Here is a 21,865-nt window from a genome sequence, read left to right as displayed (position 1 = left end):
AGATCTAATCAACATGGATTTCAATAAAGCATTTGATACAGTTCCACATGGGAAGTTATAAGTTAGCAGGAGAAAATGGCGATTAATACGAGAATAAAAGGTGGGTAAGGATCTGATTAAAGGGGAGACTACAAGGGGTCACCTGAAAGGTGAACTGTCAGGCTGGAGGGAGGTTACGAGTGGAGTTCCTCAAGGATCAGTCTTGGGCCCAATCTTATGTAACGTTTTCATTAGTGACCTTGCCACAAAAAATGGGCATGTGTTAATAAAATTTGTGGATGACACATATACAGAGGCAGACTGGAATATCATACAAGAAAATGTGGATGACCCTGAAAATTGGAGTAATAGAAATGGGAGGAAATTTAATAGTCAACAGTGCAGGTCATGCACTTAACGGACTAATAATAATCTTTGCTATAAGCTGGGGACTTATCAATGGGAAATGCCAGAGGAGGAGAAAGGCCTGGATGTAGTGGTTGATCACAGGATGATGACGAGCCACCAATGTGATGTGGCTGTGCAAGAATCTAATACAATCCTAGGGTGCATCAAGTGAGGTCGTTCAAGTAGACTGGGAAGTGTCAGTACCATTGTACAAGGCACTGGTGAGCTCTCATCTGGAATACTATGTGCAATTCTGTTTAAGAATGATGAATTCAAACTGGAACGGGTGCAGAGAAGGGCTACTAGGATGATCAGAGGAACCTCTCTTATGAGAGGAGACATAAAGAGTGAGGCTTGTTTAGCTTAACAACAAAGGCTGAGGGGAGATATGGTTGTTCTCTAAATACATCAGAGGGATAAACACCAGGAAAGGAGAGGAGTTATTTAAGTTAAGTGCCAATGTTCGCACAAGAACAAATGGATGTTAAATGGCCATCAACAAGTTTAGACTTGAAATTAGACAAAGGTTTCTAACGATCAGAGGTGTGAAGTTCTGAAACAGCCTTCTAAGGGGAGTAAGGCAAAAAAACTTAAGACTGAGCTTGATAACTTTATGGAGGGGATGGTGAGTTAATAAAACCCTTTCCCAGGTGTCTGGCTTGTGAGTTGCCCACGTGCTCAAGGTCTAACTGATCGCCATATCTGGGGTTGGAAAAGAATTTCCCCTTGGTCATAGTGGCAGAGTCCCCGGGATTTTTCACCTTCCTCTGCAGCATGGAACACAGGCCACTTGGTGCTTTGCATTAGAGTAAACGGTGGACTCTCTGTAACTTGAAGTCTCTAGATCAAGATTTGAGGACTTCAGTAACTCAGCCAGAGGTTAGGGTCTATTACAGGAGTGGATGGGTGAGATTCTGTAGCCTGTGATGTGCAGGAGGTCAACCTATGATCATGATGATCCTTTCTGTCTTTAAGAAACTATGAGACAAAACCTATTTTCTGTAGAACCCATATTGACTGGCACCATTCATATTTCTCGCTTTTTAATTCTTTATTGGTTGAATCTATATCAGCTTTTTCCATTATTTTGTCAGAAATGTTGTCAGGCTAACCAGCCTATAATTACCTGTGACATCTTACTGGCTGTTTTAGACTATTGGCTTGACATTAACATTCTTCAAGTCTTCTAGATTGCCAATATTTATTAAAAAATAACAATCAGGCCAGAGATTATCTCAGCCAACTCTTGTAGGACTTCTGGATACAAGTTATCCAGGCATGCCGATTTGTTTATCACATTCTCTTTAGTTGCTGAGAGATTGGAAAGGACTTTGTTGTCATGTGATATTAGTGCATCATCCTATATCTTTCCAAATACAGAACAGAAGTATTTATTTAACACTTATTCCTTTTTTGCACCATTATTAATTTTACCATCTGTCTTTGGTAATGGGCCTATATCATTGTTGATTGCACAGTTAGGGAGCATGTCTGAAAAGGTTGGCCTTCACTTACAAACACTATTGTAAACAATTGCTGGTGGTGGGATTCGGGCTAGTGTGAGGCTGTAGTTAGCTCATCAGGAACCTGAAGCTCAGACCCTACTATTCATTCATGGAATATCAGTTGGGTTTTTTAAACTCACTACTCTGGTTCAGAAAGAGCCACTAGGAATTAGAGCAGCTTCCAGAAATATTAAGGAAAACTATTTCAACATCAGCAAGCAAGAAAGATGTCAAAGGGAAGTATTAAAGTGAAGTGGTAGAAGTGTTCAGGCTGGTAAGTGTTCAGGCTGGTTAAGTGCAGTTTCCTAATGCAGAGTTGTCATGAGCTGCTTCTGCCACTAGGTGCTGCTATTGGTATGATGAGGGAGAAAGTTTTTAAAAAAGGGATGGGGAGGCTGAAAACTAGAAAGCTGTTTAATTGCAGTTCAGTGAAAGAAATCTTCAGAGTGTTGAATCTAACTTTTAATTTAATAGGATCAAAGTTTTGAAGGGTTAAGTATTCCATTCCCCTTACAGCCTTTGGGTACCTGAATGCATCTGGTGCTACAGAGAAACAGACATTCTCCCTGTCCTGAAGAGCTCACCATCTCAATTCAACATGTAAAAGGCCATACACAAACAAAGAAAAAAAGAAAAGGGGGGGACGGGGGACACAGAGAGGAAGAACATGGGTGCCAACAATAAAATCAGGTGGAGACTCAGGCATATGCACGTCTAGCTGTTTTTTGTTTTTTTTCCTTAAGTCAGATATCTTTTTAACTCCTTGCAGGCAATTCAGCAGGAGTGAATTGGGAGGAAGGATTTCAGTGAGGGTTTGGCACGGGTGGTGCGGAAGGCAGCCATGGGAATGGGAGAATGGCACAAAGAAGCATCAAGGCTAGTACTTTGTTTCAAGTTGAATTTTAATTTGTTTAATGAACCCATGCTATTAGGTTATACAGACTAAACCGACACGTCAAAAGGGTGAGTCAGCAAATGGCGTCAGGATTTGTCCAGAGAACACATTTGTGTATTCTACCAGCTTGGAGGAGCTCTGACTTGTGTTATTTGGAATAAAAGATGCTCTGGAAAGGAAGTCAAAGCCCAAATAACTTAAAGAGTAACTCAGATATTTGACCTTCCTATACAAATGGCTTTTCACTTTATAAATCTTACAACCACCCGCTATAAAAGCCAAATCCCCCAAACCAGAAATCAATAGAAATACAGCAGAGAGGAGCCTGGAGAAGAAAGAACTAGTTCCGCTTTGCTGTGTGATTCTTTCATCAACACTAGTCAATGTTCCTGCTTCATAAAGCAGGGCATATATAAATATTAAAGCAGATGGTTGACCACAGTAGGCAAGTGACAGCTAACTTTAGGATGTGAGAGAATGAACCTTATGATACTTGGAGAACAGTATCTCCAGCATCTGGCTCAATCTTCCCCGGGCCAAGTAAAGCTTGGCTATAATCTACTAGTAACAGTTCAGGATTTTATTTTGGATCAGGTGCAAAGAGAAAAAGGATTAGCTCATTTCTACAGTTTGCCAAATCTTTTCCCACACATGCTCAACCAGTGTGCCACCCTGCTTTGGGCTCTTGTTGGCTCTGGAGGTGGAGGAAGCATCAAATATGGAGCACAGCCAGCAACATGAGCTTTTCCCTCTGCATTTCAAGGTGCTGTACACTAAAGTGTCATGTTGAAGTTGAGGGGATGGGAGGTTGATTCAGCCAGCTTCCAGCGGTGTAACCCAGCAATGCAGATCACTGGTGGTGAAAATTTTCTCACAAGGGGTGGGCATGGGTGGACCACACGGCCTACCCAATTAGCACCCAGGCCCACCCAAATCTGAGCCTGTGTGAATGCAGAAGCCAATGTCCATGTGGTTGAGGTTCAGGGAGACTTGGCTAAGAGAAGTTGGCTCTTGGTCCATCTGCAGAACACCATAGCTGGCCCCATCCCTGCCTCCACCCAGGGCTGCAAACTTCTCCGGGTTCCAAACAACTTTGGTGTCAGCCGAGTCCAGGCCTGCCGACAGCAATTCTGGGCCCAAGGGCAGAACTATTAATGGGCACTCTTCCAGCACAGCCAGGACGTCCACATGCCTGCGTGCCTGCCTTCGCCGACAACGGTACCACCCCATGCACACCAAGGAGCCCTGCAGCCCGTTGGTGAGCCTGGCTCTGCACAGGTGCTAACCAGCACCCCCAGCCCTGACAACCCAAAGGCTGTGGGGATTGCCCGTCTCCACTGGCAAGCTCAGTCCCTGGGCTCCCTGCACTCAAATTCCTTCTCTGCATCCTACAATCTTGGCCCCCCAGAATTAAAATAAATATAATATGCAATAATAATATATATCTAGTATAGTAATATGCAAAATAAATGATTTGCTGTGATCTCAGAACTTTGGTCATTGCCCATCCACCATAAATTGGGACCTACCCAAATTTCCACTCCTAGCTACACCACTGGCACAGACTCTGCTCTGCCAATGAGCCTGAAGCTGGCCAGCAATGACTAGGAAAAGGGGACATGGGCAAATGAGGCACTGAATTTGTGTCTACCCCTATCTAGTGCCTGCTGGTGTGGTTTAGGGAGAGCAACCACAGAGGAGCGAACTGCCTGCTCTCCTGCAGACATGACCCTCCAGGGTGAATTAAGCGCAGGATGTTGCTCTAGCAAAGTTACCACAACATAAAAATCCACTGGTGCTGCAGAAAGGGAGGTTGTGTTCTGACAGGCTTGAAAATAGGGAAAGGTGTTCAATAAGATCTTCTATAAACATCATCCTCTTATCAAACAAGTGAATGGCTCTCTAACCTTCAGTTAAAAATTCTCCCTAGTAAGTCACAGTTTTATCAGTCCCTTGAATGCTTAAGTGAAAGTTACCTTGGAGTTTAAAAAAACAAAACTTGGTAACAGCCTAATGAAAAATAGGGCCTAACAGAGATAAGCACAGCACTTTCCTATTCCCACTAACACTCCCCAGCAGTACTTTCCCAGAATGCTATTCTCAAGCTGGTCTTTTAAATTTAGCAGTCAAGCAGCTGCAGCCCTAAAGTGGGCAGTAGGAACTTCTAGCTGTATCTTTCTCTTCCAGCTGGTAAGCACTTGTTATGACTTCCCTTTCTTATTGCTAAGGGGGTGAATCACAAAAACATTTTTAAAAACTGTGTCTTTTACAAGATACATAACACATTACCATAAAAGCTAGACTTTTTAGATGACAGAATGGGGGTAGGGATAGTTCAGTGGTTTGAGCATTGGCCTGCTAAACCCAGGGTTGTGAGTTCAATCCTTGAGGGGGCGATTTGGGGCAAAAATTGGGGATTGGCCCTGCTTGGAGCAAGGGGTTGGACTAGATGACCTCCTGAGGTCCCTTCCAACCCTGATATTCTATGATAGGAGCCAGTAGGAACTTCACATTTCAGGTTGTGTTATAATGAAACAGAAGTTACTCAATATTTTTTTGTTGGGACTGAAATTCTGTGTAATATACGTTGAAATGTAAAAGTCTACAATAACTCTTTGAATCACAGCTGTGCTAACTGGGAAAGAACTATTGCCCCAAATTCATTCCCGGAAAAATGTCAATGAAATCAACGGAGTCAGAACAGGGATTAATTTACGTTACTTGACTTGTTCTAATGTTGTCCAGTGTAAACTGAAATCAGTGCAGTCACTACTGATGAAAATGAGAACATAATTTGACTCAAGAATATTTCTTCCATAACCAAAGCAAAACCAAACTTTCTACTGGAGCAGATTATGCCTGAATGCAAAAAAGAAGCATACATATATAGAACAGTGTTCCTGCCTCCTACAGGAAACCAAAGGCAAACTGCAATTGAGCACATGGGGCTGGTTACATTCTCTGATTCTTGTAATCAAAGGCAAGTATTGGTGGCTTCCTTTAAGAAAGAGTCTCCAGTAGTAGGCTTCTCAATATTTCTTTCCAGATTTCAGACAAGAAACTTAAGGAGATTTAAAACTGCTTTATAATTGAAAACTCTTCTGTAGCAGTTTTGCAAAACTTAAAGAATAACCTATGCTGCCAAAAACTTAGGTGTTTTGGAACGTACTTGCCAAATAAAATAAAATATAGCACTGGTGATTGATCTAATTTTGAAATTAGATACGATTTTTGTGAGCAAACGTGTTAAATGTTTTAGAAGGTCACTAGATTACTTATACGAAATGTTTTTTATTACTGATGACATCTTAGCCAAAATACAGAGGATTTTTGAACTAACCATCTTAATGATCTGAATTTTTAGTTGTTTATTCGTGCTAAATAAACAAAGTTAAGAGATGTATGATGCGTTTTGCCAGATCACTCATCTATGTGTCCAACTCTCCCAGTTGCTGTAACCCTCCTATTTATCTTAACATTTTGTATCTATTATCATAGTATCTAAAAACTGTGAGGGCAGCAGCAAGGTGCTCATTATTACTCCGCTGGGATTTAGAAGGGGTTTATCAGCTGGACATGAATGGGCTTCAGAAACTGGAAACAGTTTGCCTTTCAAAGCAGGCATAGGGTGTTATTGGCAAAGAGTGCTCCTGGAAGTATAGTGGGAAGAATGTACTGAAAAAAAAAGTCACCGGTGCAGCTACCCATGTGGCATGTGCCTGGGCTTACCTCTTCAAGGACAGATCTGAAATCAAAGACAATGTGCCATGCTTTTTCCAAATCATCCTGGGTCTTCTTTACAATGATAAATGAAAGAGGAAAAACTATGTTGTACAATGGGGACTGTTGCGTCTAAAAGGAACTGAATGTCGATTTCTCAGTCCACATGACAACCCCATTTCTTTGTAACGCTTGGATGAAACAGAAAAAATCAGGTCTGTAAAGGAACTTTGACTGAACAGAAGGGTGGTGAGGGTCCATTCTGTTGGACTAACTTCATACTTAGCTAGCATAACTTGAGACTGGTGAGGTGTGGCCTCATATGAGTAACTGCATTAATAAATTATACAAGTTGAACTTCCTTTGTCTTTAATTATATTCCATGAGTTAATTTATCTAATGCTGTCACATGGACAGAAAGACCGTACTCACAGTAATGCTCCAGGGCAGTGTTTTGTGGAACTTGTAATCTTAGGAACAATGATTATCTCAGGTCAATAGTATAGAATAGTCATGACTGGAAGGGGTATTATCAACAAGTCTGCTATGCCTGGAAAACAGAAAGTGTTAGTCTCCTAGAAATATCTAGGAAACTATGCAAATACATTTTACTCCAAACCATTTTGTTACTTCTATTTTCTGACAGGTGGCCAAAAACTAGTCCAATAAATAAGACTTGAAAGTGAAAAAGAGTATCTGTTGGTTCTTTATCAAGGAATCCTCCACACTAAGCATAGGAAGAATATTTTAAAACAAGCACTCCAGCTATATACATTAAATCCTACTCTGCATTCTGTGTCATATTTTACTGGCCCTGTATCTTAAAAATTGGATTTCTTGGGAGCAAGGACTTGTTTATTCCGTACATTTGACCCATAGGTCAATGCTGGGTAACATCTGTGATGCTACAGAAAGATAACCATGAGCTAGGTCCTCCAATATGGCCATACAGCAGTCAGTGCACCTAGTGCATATGTGTGCATACTTGTGCATGCAAGTATATGGAACTGTGTATTTTTTGTGTGCCTCCCCTGCCTGATTCCGAGGACAGTGGAAGATAATTCAACCCTCAGTGCAAGGAGAGCAGTCTTCTATAATTTGCATTGGGACTAGCAGCCATTCCAGTGTCCCAGGATTGCCAAAGCAAAATTTGCTCTGGCCACGCCTTATCCTATGCTGGGATGGAGGAAGAAGCAGTTGGTGCAAAGCTGGCTAGACTGACCAGCTGGGAATCTTCAGCTGGTTGTTTGAGCCCCTTTGCTTCACTGAAGCAGCACAAAGGGCATGAAGCAGGGCTGAGCATCTGGGCTTCTAAACACAGATTTAAAATCATATTATTTTCCTGTAATTTGTTTCTCCTCGTGTATAAAGAGAAATAATTCTTCTTTCAATGTGTGAAATAGGATACAGATATTGTTTACAATAAAACATACATAACCAAATGTTTTGAAAAGAAGGCAATCTGACTGCTGTCATGAGAAGTCAACAAAGAACTACATTTTACAAGTCATGGAGGGAACAAAGGTATCACAGATCATTAGAATCCAGTATAGGATAAATAATGTGTTTTAGTATCATTTACTATAAATTCCAAATGGCCTGGCAAAACAATTTTACTTTGTCAATAGCATTTTAAGGATTGTATTATGTTTTACATCACACACATGATGGAACTAAATTAAAAACATGATGATAAAACTTCTGAGACCACAGATTTTTAAATCCCATAAATTTTACATTTGCAGTTTTGATCCAACATATTCTAATATTTGACTCCCCATGTAAGTGTCATCTTCATTGAACATGTAAAGGCAAAATCTGTAATTCTTATCTACTGAGAAACTGTACAAAATAAATGCAGAACACTTGGAACAAAACATGATTCAGAAGGAATCAAAACTGACTGTCACACTAAAGTTATTTCTAACCTGTTTTTTTGCTGATCTTGGTGCCCTATTATGCAATCTCTACTTTCTCAAAACTCCATTGATATGAGTGGGAGTTTAGCTTAAATAAGGATTGCAGGATCAGGCCTTTACTCCTGAATAATGACTAGCTCAACCAGAAATGCTAATTTACTACAACAGTACCTTCCCTTGGAGACAAAACCCTTTAGAAGTAGTGAAGAAGGAAGAAGTGGCATGCTCACATGATTGTACTGAGGCACCCTGAATTGTAGAATTGTATAATTTTAACCAATACATAGACTATTAGTACTATTCATCTACAATTCTGACCCATTCATTCAATTAAGCAATACGTATACAATACATTCTCCAATACACCCTGAGGTATCTGACGATCAGAGTTTTGGCAATTAAGTGTCCCTATCCTCTCCAGGTTACATACTAACCCTAAAATGGAATCAAGCCCACGTTCACATATATAACTGCATCACTGTGGAACGTCTGCAGACTGATAGCATACTTCTCTAGATACACAGTGGTGCTGTCTGATATCTTTCAGAGTAGAATTAAATCCACTGTTTCAATCCCATGCCAGAAAACTCAGCCTTTTATAGATGTTCTGATACAGTCTCAGTAAAGACCAAACCCAAAGAAAAAAGGAGGGAGAATCTGAGGTAGGAAATGAGTAAGTGAATCCTAAAGAGTCAGCGCTGTCACATGGAATGGAGCTTGTGTCCGGGTGGAACGTGAGGTGTCACTAACTGCAGCCAGCTCTTAGGTGTTCCGCTGTCATCAAGCATGTTGCTGCCAGGGGGGAAGAGCCCCAAATGGCAAGCCTTACTGAGCTCTGCTGACTGTCAGGGAACTGGGTAGTTTGTGTCAGGTCTGTCGCAGACAAGGCTGCAATCGCTTTACAGTTCTCAAATACCTGTGCTTCAACTTGGGGCCTTGAAGTGGAGACATTGAACAAGGAATTAGAAGCAGTGGAGGAGGCAAAATAAAAATCACTGCAGGGCAAGTACATTAGATCACACCATTAAATGTGCACTGGAGGAGTTAAGCCAAGAAGCTCTGATATTGCTGAGACAGCAGTCCCAGTACACAGAGCATCAACACTGTGACTTTCAATGGAGATCCTTCCTGGCTATTAAGAAGGGTGTTGACAGAGTGCCAGAGGGACCTCAGCTCAGCTCTCCTGTGCAAAGCAAAATGGCAATGACACACGGAATGACTGTGTGTAAATTGTCACATGGAAAATCCTAAGCACTCCTGAGTTGAAAGGTCAGAAGTAAAAGCTGAAATGCTTACAAACTAGAATCTGATTTTATATGAGACTAAAAAAATGCCATTCCCCTCTTACCTTTAGATTTAATCTGCTTTTGTATTCTGTTCAGACACTAGTTTTGCATAACTCAGAGGTAGATTTAGCCCCACAACTGGGCCTACAATACTCAGCCATGATGTAATGTAGTTTATATTCCTAAAAAACAAAGAAAACATGCATGTATTACAAAAGTCTTTACTGACGTTCAGATTTGTGCCTGAAAGTCACCTTATACCAGACAACTTTCTTTAATATGAAGTTACTAATGCACTTTACACACTTTGAGTCTATTTTAACTTACAGGATTTAAGTGAAAACACAGAGTTTTACTACACACAGATTGGGGATGACAATTTCTTGACTGTTCTGACCTTGCAAGTGTAGACAATTGATTTACATACATTAAACATCTTATTATCGCCTCACAAACTGCACTGGTATTCCTCACCTGTTCTCTCTTCGTGAATTAGCCAATACAGGAGCCATGAATTCATTAGTCCGGCAGGGATGAAGGACAAAGAATGGTTGACCAAGTAATGGGTGCTCCTGAAAGAATCCATCAGTTGGTTTTATTATCAAAATGGCTTTAGGAAAAGATACAACATGCTATTTGAACCAAAAAAAAAAATGGGCCAATTCCTTCATAGTGTAATTCAACAGCTCACTTCAGTGAAGTTACACAAAAGGTAATTTGACTCCTGTTTTTAATAACACTAAAGGCATTTAAGCAATCAATATTCAAGTGTACAGTTTCTAATTCTGAAATAGAAATAAGTGTACCGTGTAGGTTATGCTATCATTTTAATTATGATGCAAAGATTTTCAAAAGCAGCTCAGGTTACTTATAACAGCAGCGAAAAAGTAAACAGCTGAAAGCAAGTGGGCAAAGTTGCCATTTAAAAGTGTGTTCTGACACAATGTAATGCCTACCCCGGCAGAGGAGCCTCCACTGAATAGCTCCTTGACAATCTTAGGCCAGCTCTATACTACAAACGTATGTTGATATAACTACGTCGCTCAGGGGTCTGAAAAATCCACACCCCTGAGCAACCTAGTAATACAAACCTAATGCCCGGTGTAGACAGTGCTATGTTGACGGGAGCACTTCTCTGTCAACATAGCTACCGCCTCTCACGAAGGTGGATTGATTATCCCAACAGGAGACTCTTTCCTGTTGGCATAGTAGCATCTTTACTAAAGTGCTACAACAGCGCAGCTGTGCTGCTGTATGTGTAGACAAGCCCTCTGATCCTGATCCTTGGGTCTTGCCAAGTTGAAGGGCAAAGATGGTTTTATCGGGGGATCAGACTGGGAGTGGGGGATCTCAGGGCTAACTTCCTCCAACTGGTAACAGCCCTGAGCACTAGTCCATATGAACAGAGGTTATTTTCCAGTTCATACAAACAGAGAACTGCAGTTTTCTTCACAAAAAACACAGCCTATTAACAAACCAAAAACATGTTTAGTGACAGTTAACTATGTGGCAGGACATACCTCATCCACCACAAGTATTAAAAGCATGGAATCATAGAAGATTAGGGTTGGAAGAGACCTCAGGAGGTCATCTAGTCCAACCCCCTGCTCAAAGCAGGACCAACCCCAACTAAATCATCCCAGCCAGGGCTTTGTCAAGCTGGGTCTTAAAAACTTCTAAGGATGGTGATTCCACCACCTTCTTAGGTAACCCATTCCAATGCTTCACCACCCTGCTAGTGAAATAGTTTTTTCCAAATATCCAACCTAGACCTCCCCCACTGCAACTTGAGACCATTGCTTCTTGTTCTGTCATCTGCCACCACTGGGAACAGCCTTGTTCCATCCTCTTTGGAACTCCTGTTCATGTAGCTGAAGGCTGCTATCAAATCCCGCCTCATGAAGCATGAAGTAAGAAGTGAAGGGAAAGGTTCTGTGTGTTCCATTCCACCTTGATATCACTTACAACACTGTTGATAACAGTCCAATGTTTCATAAGGCTTTCACAGTCATCACACAAGCAATACACGCACCAACTCACTCAAACTTGCACTCTAATGCAAAACTTTAACAATGACCTCATCTGTAATTATATCAACAGATTAGCACATCTGACTCTCACACTGGAGAAATTAATTTGCTTTAACACTGCTAAGATACCACTGCACCAAAATAAACGGAATCCTACTTCATCTCCGCACTCAGCAAGGGACATAAGCATCTAGTATGTCACAGACAGAAGCAATCTGAAAGTGATTCCAGAAAAGTAAAATATCAAAATAGGAACACCCAAACAGGAACAGGTACCCTGGTTTTTTACACAATACTTGTACTTAGTTTAGATGCTACTGAGCCAGATCTTTAGGGCCAAGAACTTCATACTGCAACTCAGTGGGGCGAAGAACAGGGGATGTGAGCATGTATATAAAGCAAGCAAAAAGTTCATCTTTGTACTCTCCCAGTCCAAGCTTGTCTCTGTGCAGGGCTTGAAACTGTAGCTGGGGATTGGCGTGATGGAGGCATCCTGGCTGTAGGCCCTTAAATGCACTCTGTACCGGCAACAGGGAAAAGTGGCAGTACAGAAGCCACAATACTGGTTTTACACTACTTGGGGAGGCCCCTACTCCATGCGGCTGGATACACCAGCTCTGGGGCCAGATTTCAGCAGTGATCTGGCTGTATTTTATTGAAAGATCTACATCTTTGCCTACACTCACCAGCAAAATGCTCATAGACTTAGTCTCCCTGCAGTGTAATGGAAAAACTCACATTTCCTCCATTCCCCAGCCTATATCAGGGCCAAATCCTGGTCCTACTGAAATCAGGGGATGTTCTTCCATTGCCTTTATTGAGATCAGGATTTGCCCCACAGCATTTTAAATATTCATATAATAACTGAGGGCCCTCTGACAGTGGCAGGACACTTTGTTCTAGTGCTAAAAACATGCAGATTGGGGTAGCCAGCATTTTCTTTAACGTAACATTCAGAGGCTGAAAATATTTTCAGATCTCTTTGTTTTACCTCTTCAGTGCAAAAAGTTAATTCATGCAAGACTGCTACCATCTGCTGTCAGTAATAGTGAACTGATGCTGTTCTGCACTGAGAAACAAGTGCCTGTGTGAATTAAGTATCTTTGCCATTCAGCTGCTAGTCTGAATCAGTCTGTCTCTAAAAGACAGAGTTCAGGAAAGTGGTATTCCTTGGAGGTATTAAAAAGATATTTAATGCTGTTTACATACTATTAAACCCCTCTCGCACAAAAAAAATAATTGCACAGCAAATAAGCAATTAGTCCCAGCAGCCTTAAATATAACGAATAGTGCAAAGAGATATGTTCACCCCCCAAATTAACAAAGGTGATTGATTTAGTTCTTGATTTTGCTTGCTTATATAGGGCACAAAAATAATTTCACTAGCTGAATATTCACATTTTCTCCTCAGTGTCTTGCAGTCCATATTTGGCTTGATACTGCACTGAGCTGGGCAAAACACCCTTAAGCTGAGTCAGGAATGCAGACCTATTGTTTTATGTAACATCATATTAATTCATTGTTCTACATCTTTCCTCTTCAAGTACCTCCTTGCTTTGTAACTTAATGACGCCTGGAGCCTGAAACATTTCCCAGATACCTCTGAGCTAGATGTACATAGGAAAGAGCTGGGTGCATCTGCACCCAGCAGGAGGAACGTTCTTGTCCCACCCGGCTGATAAGACTGCAGCAGGGATTTTTACAAGCCTACTACTGTCCTTCCTTAGTCCCTCCAACTTTCATATCAGGCTCTACATCGTGGGTGTCTGTTAACTGCCATCCTTCTATCTGCTGTAATGGAATGGAGCACTTTACCTCTTCTTCCTGTCCTGGCTGCTGGGAAACAAGAGTGCCAACACAAAAGCAAGTGGGTTGTTACAATAGTTTGTAGCTGCTCTTCCCTCATGTTGATCATTGAGCTTTTAATTGAATATCTCTGAATTTCTCCATAGGTGGGTTTAATCATGTATTATTTTTAATATTCTCTTTCTGGCATGCAAACAGCTTGCCACTCCATTACTGCAAAGGCCATCATTGCTGGGAATGAGGAAAGACACACTGAAAAAGACAGTGTCACTTTGGTCCATATTTAGAAGGTTGTTGTCACAAGCTAATCACTGTGAATTATTTGTTCAGCTCTAATCCAGGAAATTGGAGTACATTACAGCTGTTTACTTTAAAGACCTTCTTTATCAACAAGAGTAGGAGGGAATCCCATCAAGCAAATAGCTGTGTCTAAAGTCGGAAATTTAAATGTATTCACTATTGTGCAAGGATGTACTCAGTCCTAAATAAGAAACATCAGATAACATGAATGCTGTGCTGCTTGGAAATGTTCAAAACCTGAAGGTCAAGGATATGTGTCATATTGAATGTACTGCATGTTTTCGTGTGAAAGCCACAGAAGCACAGGAAATCACAACACATCATTAGCCAAGGTCCACCAAGCACCATACCACAAAAGCCTCCAGAAAGGTCAGGCTGAGGCAAGGAAAAAGTCTGCTGAGGGATCAGTGAGAGAAAGTGAAGTGGCCTGTTGAAGCTGGGACGTCTGTCTAAATCCTGAATTCCAAGTTCTGTACACAATCATGTCCCCATTCTTGTGTTAGCCAGCTGTTATCATGCTTAATGTAAATTCAAGGTTAAATCACTGAATCTGCACCTCTGAGAAGGAAGTGATGGACAGTTGCCAATACATATGTAAGCATTATTACAGGAATGAATGGCACCTGTGGAACGCCTTGCCAGAGGATATTGTGAAGGCCAAGACTTCAAAAGTTCAAACAAGGGTTCAAAAAAGAACTAGATAAGTTTATGGAGGATAGGTCCATCAATGGTTATTAGCCAGGATGGACGGGGGGATGGTGTCAACTAGCCTCTGTTCACTAGAAGCTGAGAATGGGCGACAGGATGGATCACTTGATTACCTGTTCTGTTCATTCCTCTGGGGCACCTGGCGTTGGCCACTGTCAGAAGACTGGATACTGGGCTAGATGGACCTTTGGTCTGATCCAGTATGGCCATTCTTATGGCATAGGAAATTGATAATGGGAGATAGAGACTTTTATTGCCAAGTCACCAGTTCAAATCCGCCCCAGGTTGGTAGGAGCTGAAAGTGATCATTGTATGATGGCCTTTATGAAATTAACTGCCAGGTTTTATATAATCAAAACTGGCATTAATTAGTGCCTTCGTTGATAGTTATAGCAGAGGAGCCAACGACTGAATCAGCCATGGAGAATGAATTAACTTCTTGACCCTAGAGGTGGTCCCTCCAGGTCAGAGTTGAAGCACATTGGCAGGACAGCATGGGAATCTTGCACTACTGCTGTCTGTGGTGCACCCATTACTCCTGGGGAATTCTGCGCTACTGCGTGTGCGCATATTTAATAAGCCCCGCAGATTTCTAATTCTTTGTGAAGAAAAAGCTTCTGCCAAAATGTTGCTGCAGTTCCACCTCTTGCCCACCAGAGGGTGCTGTGGCAATAGAACAAAGTTGCAGCTCCCCACAGTGGGGGAGAGAGCTGCCTTTGCAGTGCTTGTCAGACCAGGTCAGGAGACGGGCTGTTGGGTGTAGGGGGTAGGGGTCAGACGAGGACTCATAAGGGCTAGTGCGGGAGGACAGACTGGGGCAGGGGCTGAATGGGAGTGGAGGCACAGAGACACCTGGGGACAGGGGAGTGGCTGGGTGAGGGCACAGAGACACATGTGGACAGGGGCAGATGTGCCTGACTGAATGGGAGAGGCAGGGTCTGTATGGGGGAAGCTCCCTAACAATCCCTCCCTGCCTCCCCCCCAAAAAACCTGTTCCTTACTCTTCCCACCCACACCCAACAGCCCTCCCAGTTCACACCCAGGCTCCTTCCCAGCAATTTACTTCCCCCTTCCTCAGCTCCTCCATTACCCCTGACTCCCTCAAGCCTTTGCACTGCTTCTGAGGGGTGTGGGAAATACGGTTCTGTGTTGTAGTTTAAATGAATTATTACTTGGAGTTCTGTATTAATATGCCTAGTAAGGAATCTATTTGTCAAAAAACATTCCCTGAATCTTTTTTGTTGTATTGTTACAGACATACTTGCTGACAGGTATTTTGAAAAAAAATAACCAAAAATAATTGAAACTGGTGTGATTATATTGTGTTAGTTTGACAAATAAAATATGCAGACTTTTGCAGAATTTTAAAATATTGTGCGCAGAATTTTTATTTTGTTGCAGAATTCCACCAGGAATAACCCATTCTGTGGATTAAAAATGGGCTTTAGTCTCTAGCACAGTCAATCCAGAATCCTTCAGAAGCACTACAAAAATGTTCTGAGCGAGAGTGAACAAAAGCCCCCTGAGAGTGCATTTCATACATATATTTGTTATCTGCTGCACCTATGTGATAGAATGGTGATATGCCATATGCAGTGAAGTGGATGCTGAACTATATCCTAAGGAAGCAATACTATACATTAACTCAGTAGTTCTCAACCGGGGTACATGTATCCTTGGGGATACACAGAGGTCTTCTAGATATTTGCCTAGTTTTACAACAGGCTACATGAAAAGCACTAGTGAAGTCAACACAAACTAAAATTTCATACAGACAATGACATGTTTATACTGCCCTATATCCTATATCAGTGTTTTTCAACCAGGGGGGAAGGGGTCATCATTTATTTTATAATTATATGGTAAAAACAAGAAAGCACTTTTTCAGTAACAGTGTGCTGTGACACTTGTATTTTTATGTTTGATTTTGTAAACCAGTAGTTTTTAAGTGAGGTGCAACTTGGAGTACGGAAGACAATCTAGCCTCCTGAAAGGGATACAGTAGTTTGGTAAGGTTAAGGACCACTGCTTTAGCTGGTCAGAGCTGTGTATCAGACAGAAGAAAAACATGAGTCACATTGGGATTTTCAAGCGCAAACCTAATTTAAATGGGAAGGGGGGAATCTACTTATTTTTAGCTAGAAATTAATCTTGTTGCAATGTAACTCATGTAGTGGTAAATTTGCAGAGTAATGTGCAGGAGGTACAAATCGATTCCCACAATTGCTATCTGCAGTTGTACAGAATGGAATCTTACATTTATGGGTTGCACACAACTCTTCTGGACAGTAATGGAATGCCAGACAGTGAGTCAGTTTATTTGAAATCTGCTGCATTATTTTCCTCTATATAACCCCACACAGACTCATAATACAATCTGTTCAGTAGCATAAGTTGGAATCCATCATATCTGCATATCTCTTCTCTGAGTCTTCCCCAACTTTCATGGGAAATTGAATTTTTGCAAGCAGCAGCTCCTGTGAATTTTTCAGCTCAAACTGTTGTTTAATTTACGTTCTTTGGAAAGAGCTCTTTATTAGGTGACATCAAGAAAGATTTTTAAGGATGGTCCGAACCCATTTATGCAGCTGTTACCTCAGCTTCTGGCATGGAACATGCAGAGAAGGCTGATGGGCAAAAGATGTGACACAGGAGAAGAGGGTTTTTTTGGTATGGTATTTGAAACTAAACTCAGTTTTTCTTAGTTACAGCAAAAAGAAATGCAAACCATAAGCTACTTGAGTAGGGCCGGCCCTAGATCAAATGGCGCCCAGGCGAGGAGCATCTATGGCATGTGCCGCCCCCCCAAAGTTTGTTAAACTTTTTAATACCTTATTTTTTATTTCATTTGTAGCCCATTTCATGACTTTTATGCATGATTTGTATGCACGAGAGATCCAAAGACTGGTCAATGGCATTTTCAAATGATAAAATAGCAAGCTATGTAAATCTCTCGGCAACCATCGTCAATCGAAAATATGTTTTAATGAGCTGCATTTACCACTCGTGACTGTGACCAGGAGTGTAAGCAGAATCCTCAAAGCTACCCACACATTAGGAAAAGTGTCCTTCAGCTCTGCATTGTGAATTAATTGGAGAACTTGAAATGGAGAGTACTTCCCATGTGGCAAAATATGACAGATGTTGTCCAATTGGACATAAATGTCTTTATCACTGACATTTGAACATTCCCAATGTGTCAGCGTCCGGTGAAGGTCCATGCAATTGTTCAAGAGTTTTCCCATCTGGCAGCAGCTTACTAAGGCCATACAAAAAAAACCCAGGTCTTTTTTTGTGGTGCTTCATTTGTCCAAACCTTTCTTCCATGGAGGTTAATGAAAAATGAATCCACATATGGAATACCAAAACATTTTACTTCAAACATTCTATTTTCTTTTTTGTCACTAAAAACAAAAACAGCACCCTGCACCCTCCCCCCACAAGCCAGGCACCCCAGGTGGTCCCCTGCCCCTAAATCCTACCCTTTACTTGAGGGGCTCAAACATTACAATTAATGACCACCATTTTTCATCAATGTGTCAGGGCTTTATTTGCTCTCTTTTATCACTCCCCTGTCAACAGTTACTAATTAAACTGTAACATCTATCACAAGGTTGCAAAGAGTTAAAATATAAATATAAAACTTTGCTCCTTTTCTATCATCCGCAGTGTAACAGCCTGCTATGTACTGAAATGCCAGGGATCAATCTGAACAGTGACAAAAACTTGAGTATTTCCAAAGCACGAGTATAATTAAATGCAAAACTTCCATCCAGTTGGGTTATGTCATTTTCTCTGGCTGCACATATTGAGATGCAACCTCAGAGCTGGCCCCAGAAATAAGCAGACTAAGCAATTGCTTAGGGTCCCAAGCAGCTCAAGGGGGCCCCCTGTTCACTTTTTCAGTCTGTGTGTGGGGGCAGTCCCCAAAATATTCCTGCTTAGGGCCCCAATGGGCTAGCCCTGCCTCTGTGCAGCCCAAAATAATTTAGGGAATTAACAATAAACATCACCCCAGGCAATGGCTAATTAGCTGTAGGCAGCTAGTCTTGCTCCTGCTCCCGCAGCCAGCAGGTATTTCGTTGTCTGTACATCTCCTGTAACAGCGCCATTTATTTTCTCTGTCATAACTGGAGCACCTCCAATAGTAATGGCTTCTATTTTCTCCAGTGCTACATTAAACTGCCTTGGAACATCCATCATAACATTTATGGCCTCTCTATTTATATCACAGTGCAAGGGATTCATGTCCAAAACAGCTTCTGCCACATCCAGTTTGCATGATGTTGCTTTGATAAAAATCATTCACGGAGGGATGTCAAGCCTTTTATAAAGGGTGCTACTACTGAGTGCTGTAGCAGGCACTGTTTGTGCTGGAACATTTTTCCAACACTACCTGCAAACTCAAGTCAGTCTTCTGTCCAGCAGAAGAAGGTAGAAATAATAAAACTTTTTTTCCACATAATCTTTTCCATTTGGGGCAATAGAAACATTGTTGCATTAAATTAAGATACGCAGCTTCCTCACTTAACATCTGTAGAGAGTTATGGTCATACCGTGCCATCAGTTTTAAACGGTACTTGCCAATTAAATCAATGCCCATCTTTAACTCCTACATCCGAAGCTTATGCTTACACAAGTATTTTATGTTACTAAGTTTATTGTCACTAGAATCTTTATTTTATTTTTTTATAATTTAAGTTTATGGAATGATCCAATCTCTCTCCCTCTCTGCTGTTCTGGTCAGCCTTACCAATATTACAGAGCTGATAAACTCTTTCGTTCTGTGAGGAAAATGGAACACTTCTCATTTAAAAACAAAATCAGACATTTCCTTGATTCAGCATGCTGCATAAGCCAGTGTGCAATTTTAGGCATGTTGAACTTGAAATAACTGGGATTATTTGCATGCTTAAAGTTATACACCAGTTTAGGCGCTGTTTTGGTCATGCCCTAAAAGGGAAGTGATTTTTTTTTTTTTTTATGAACTAGGGGGTGGGATTTCAAACATTACAATGCAGCTTGAAATACTGAAGTGAAGTCAGCATATTCACAGTGGGTTTATAATGATCAGTCACATTCCCTGAGAAGGCAACAGGACAGCAACAGCAGTCACATAAAAAATATTCCAAATTCTCTCGCTCACTCTGCACTTCTGCAGAAAATGTTGCCCCAGTAATGGAGTTGCTACAACAGAAACTCTATTACTATGAAAGAAAAAGAATGCATCCGATGAAGTGAGCTGTAGCTCACGAAAGCTTATCCTCAAATAAATTTGTTAGTCTCTTAGGTGCCACAAGTCCTCCTTTTCTTTTTGCGGACACAGACTAACACGGCTGTTACTCTGAAACCTGTCCATTACTATGGAATTGCTATGTTGCAGAAGCAGCATTTTTATAGAATTGCAATTACGTAAGGAACTTTTATCATTCTGATAGAAGTTACAGATCCATTATAATACTAATTGTACAGTACTCTGTTTTGCGTACTGATGGAGATTGTAACATGTCTATTAAAGCAGCAATTTCTTAAAAATGTTTTAGTAATAGATTTGGTACTGGCTATGCAGATGTGATAAGAAGAAGAAAATGCTTCAGATGGGCAAAATGACTAATGGAAGAGGTTTGCTGTAAAGGCTACATACTCCAACAAAGACTAAAAAAGCTCCACCTATCTTATGAGCTGTGGTTCATAACAGGCTGTCTTAGGCCATGGATTCTAGTTGTCCTGTTTTCTATTTACAAAGAGAAGCCCAGCCAATTTAGTGATGTAGTGAACACTGGAACATTGTTTTCAAAAGCCACTCCCACTACCTAAGCCTTCTGACAAATCAAACAATAGAGTGGAGGAGTTACATGTATCAGTCTGTAGTAGTCATTCTTCAATAGCCACTGAAGCACAACTGCTGCTGTCTTGGAAGAGACGCCGCACTCCATTTTCTTAAATAATCAAAATAATATTGCATTGATGCTCAGCAAAGGTGGGATTTTGGAGGGGGAAATCAGATGAGAAATAATGGGGAAATTACAGAGGGAAGCAATCTTTTCCCATTGCTGAACACCTGTGCAGGCGTACAGAAAAAGGCAGAGATGTTTTGATTTAAAGTCAGATTGTACTTTGAAAAGAAACTGTTACAGTGGCCCCTTGCTACTCAATAGATATATTAGAATCATAGAATATCAGGGTTGGAAGGGACCTCAGGAGGTCATCTAGTCCAACCCCCTGCTCAAAGCAGGGCCAATCCCCAATTTTTGGCCCAGATCCCTAAATGTCACCCTCGACGATTGAACTCACAACCCCGTGTTTAGCAGGTCAATACTCAAACCACTGAGCTATCTCTCCCTCTCTCCTGCACATATTCTCCATGTGTATTCACAGTCAGACCATAGAGTCAATAGAATTGTAAATTAAATTCCAATTGCAGGAGCAATTAATTACACACCACCAATTCCACTGAAGAGAGTAGGGTTGCATACGTGTGACTAAGACAAATTAAGAAGTCAATAGGGTTGTACAACACACTTGTAACAGTAGATACAGTTTGGTCTATGGAATCTTCATTACCAGTGATGCATGAGAAGGAAAGATATTTTTAGTTTGACTTTCAGATCCCAGGGTGAGTTTGCAGGACTGGCAATTATAAACATCTTACTTCTGAAGTGAGCACACTTGATTTGGAAATTATTAAGATGATGAATATTGAACCCCCGAATGACATTTTTCCTGCCACTTTTTCCAGAAAAGAGCTGCACTTTAAACTAAAAATGTTAGTGAATGATTATGAAAAGCAATGCACCACAAAAAGGGTACCATTTCTAAAAGAGCTCAGTGCCTGCATGAAAAACATATGGATCAAATAAACTCTGGGTAAGAACAGGGTGATGATTGTCTGAAGGAGTAAATATTTCAAAGCACAAGCTGACACACCATCCTCTTCCACGGGAGTCTGCCCCCCATTAATCAAAACGGGTGTCATAGGTGCTGACTTCCCCTCTACCCAAGGGGTGCTCAACCCCATGCCGCTCTGCCCAGGCCCCGCCTTCGCCCCACCCCTTCCCCCCCAAGCCCTCGCTCCTGCTCTGCCTCCACCCCACCTCTTCCCCACCTCTTTCCACCCCCTCGCCTGAGCACGCCATGTCCCCACTCCTCCTCCTCCCTCCCGGAGCTGACCTGAACGCTGCAAAACAGCTGTTTCACAGTGGGCGGGAGGCGCTGGGAGGGAGGGGGAGGAGTGATCAGCGGGGCTGCTAGCAGGGGAGAGGCGCTGAGGGTGTGTGGGGGGAGAGTGGGGAGCTTGGCTGCTGGTGGG

General features: G+C 41.6%; 1 protein-coding gene across 11 annotated transcripts in view; it reads right to left on the bottom strand.

Moving 5' to 3' along the window:
- Nucleotides 1-2,780: 2,780 nt before the first annotated feature.
- ATG10 (autophagy related 10) overlaps nucleotides 2,781-21,865 on the bottom strand; it is a 144,578-nt gene continuing 125,493 nt past the window's right edge. For 4 of the 11 annotated variants that reach the window (XM_043546814.1, XM_043546813.1, XM_043546815.1 and 1 more), the window contains exons 6-8: nucleotides 10,187-10,284; nucleotides 9,775-9,894; nucleotides 8,058-9,361 (exon numbers count right to left, since the gene is read on the bottom strand). In XM_043546814.1, the coding sequence (XP_043402749.1) occupies nucleotides 9,783-9,894; nucleotides 10,187-10,284 (210 nt within the window). In that variant the 3' untranslated portion in view covers nucleotides 8,058-9,361; nucleotides 9,775-9,782. Of the gene's footprint in view, nucleotides 7,058-8,057; nucleotides 9,895-10,186; nucleotides 10,285-21,865 lie in introns of those variants that run through there. The other 7 variants (XM_043546812.1, XM_037903183.2, XM_037903184.2 and 4 more) reach the window with 4 other exon arrangements.

The sequence above is a fragment of the Chelonia mydas genome, chromosome 5 (assembly GCF_015237465.2).
Source record: "Chelonia mydas isolate rCheMyd1 chromosome 5, rCheMyd1.pri.v2, whole genome shotgun sequence".
NCBI classification, from domain to species: Eukaryota; Metazoa; Chordata; order Testudines; family Cheloniidae; genus Chelonia; species Chelonia mydas.
The sequence above is the reverse complement of the archived record's forward strand: the minus strand, read 5'-3'. Positions and strand labels throughout refer to the sequence as shown.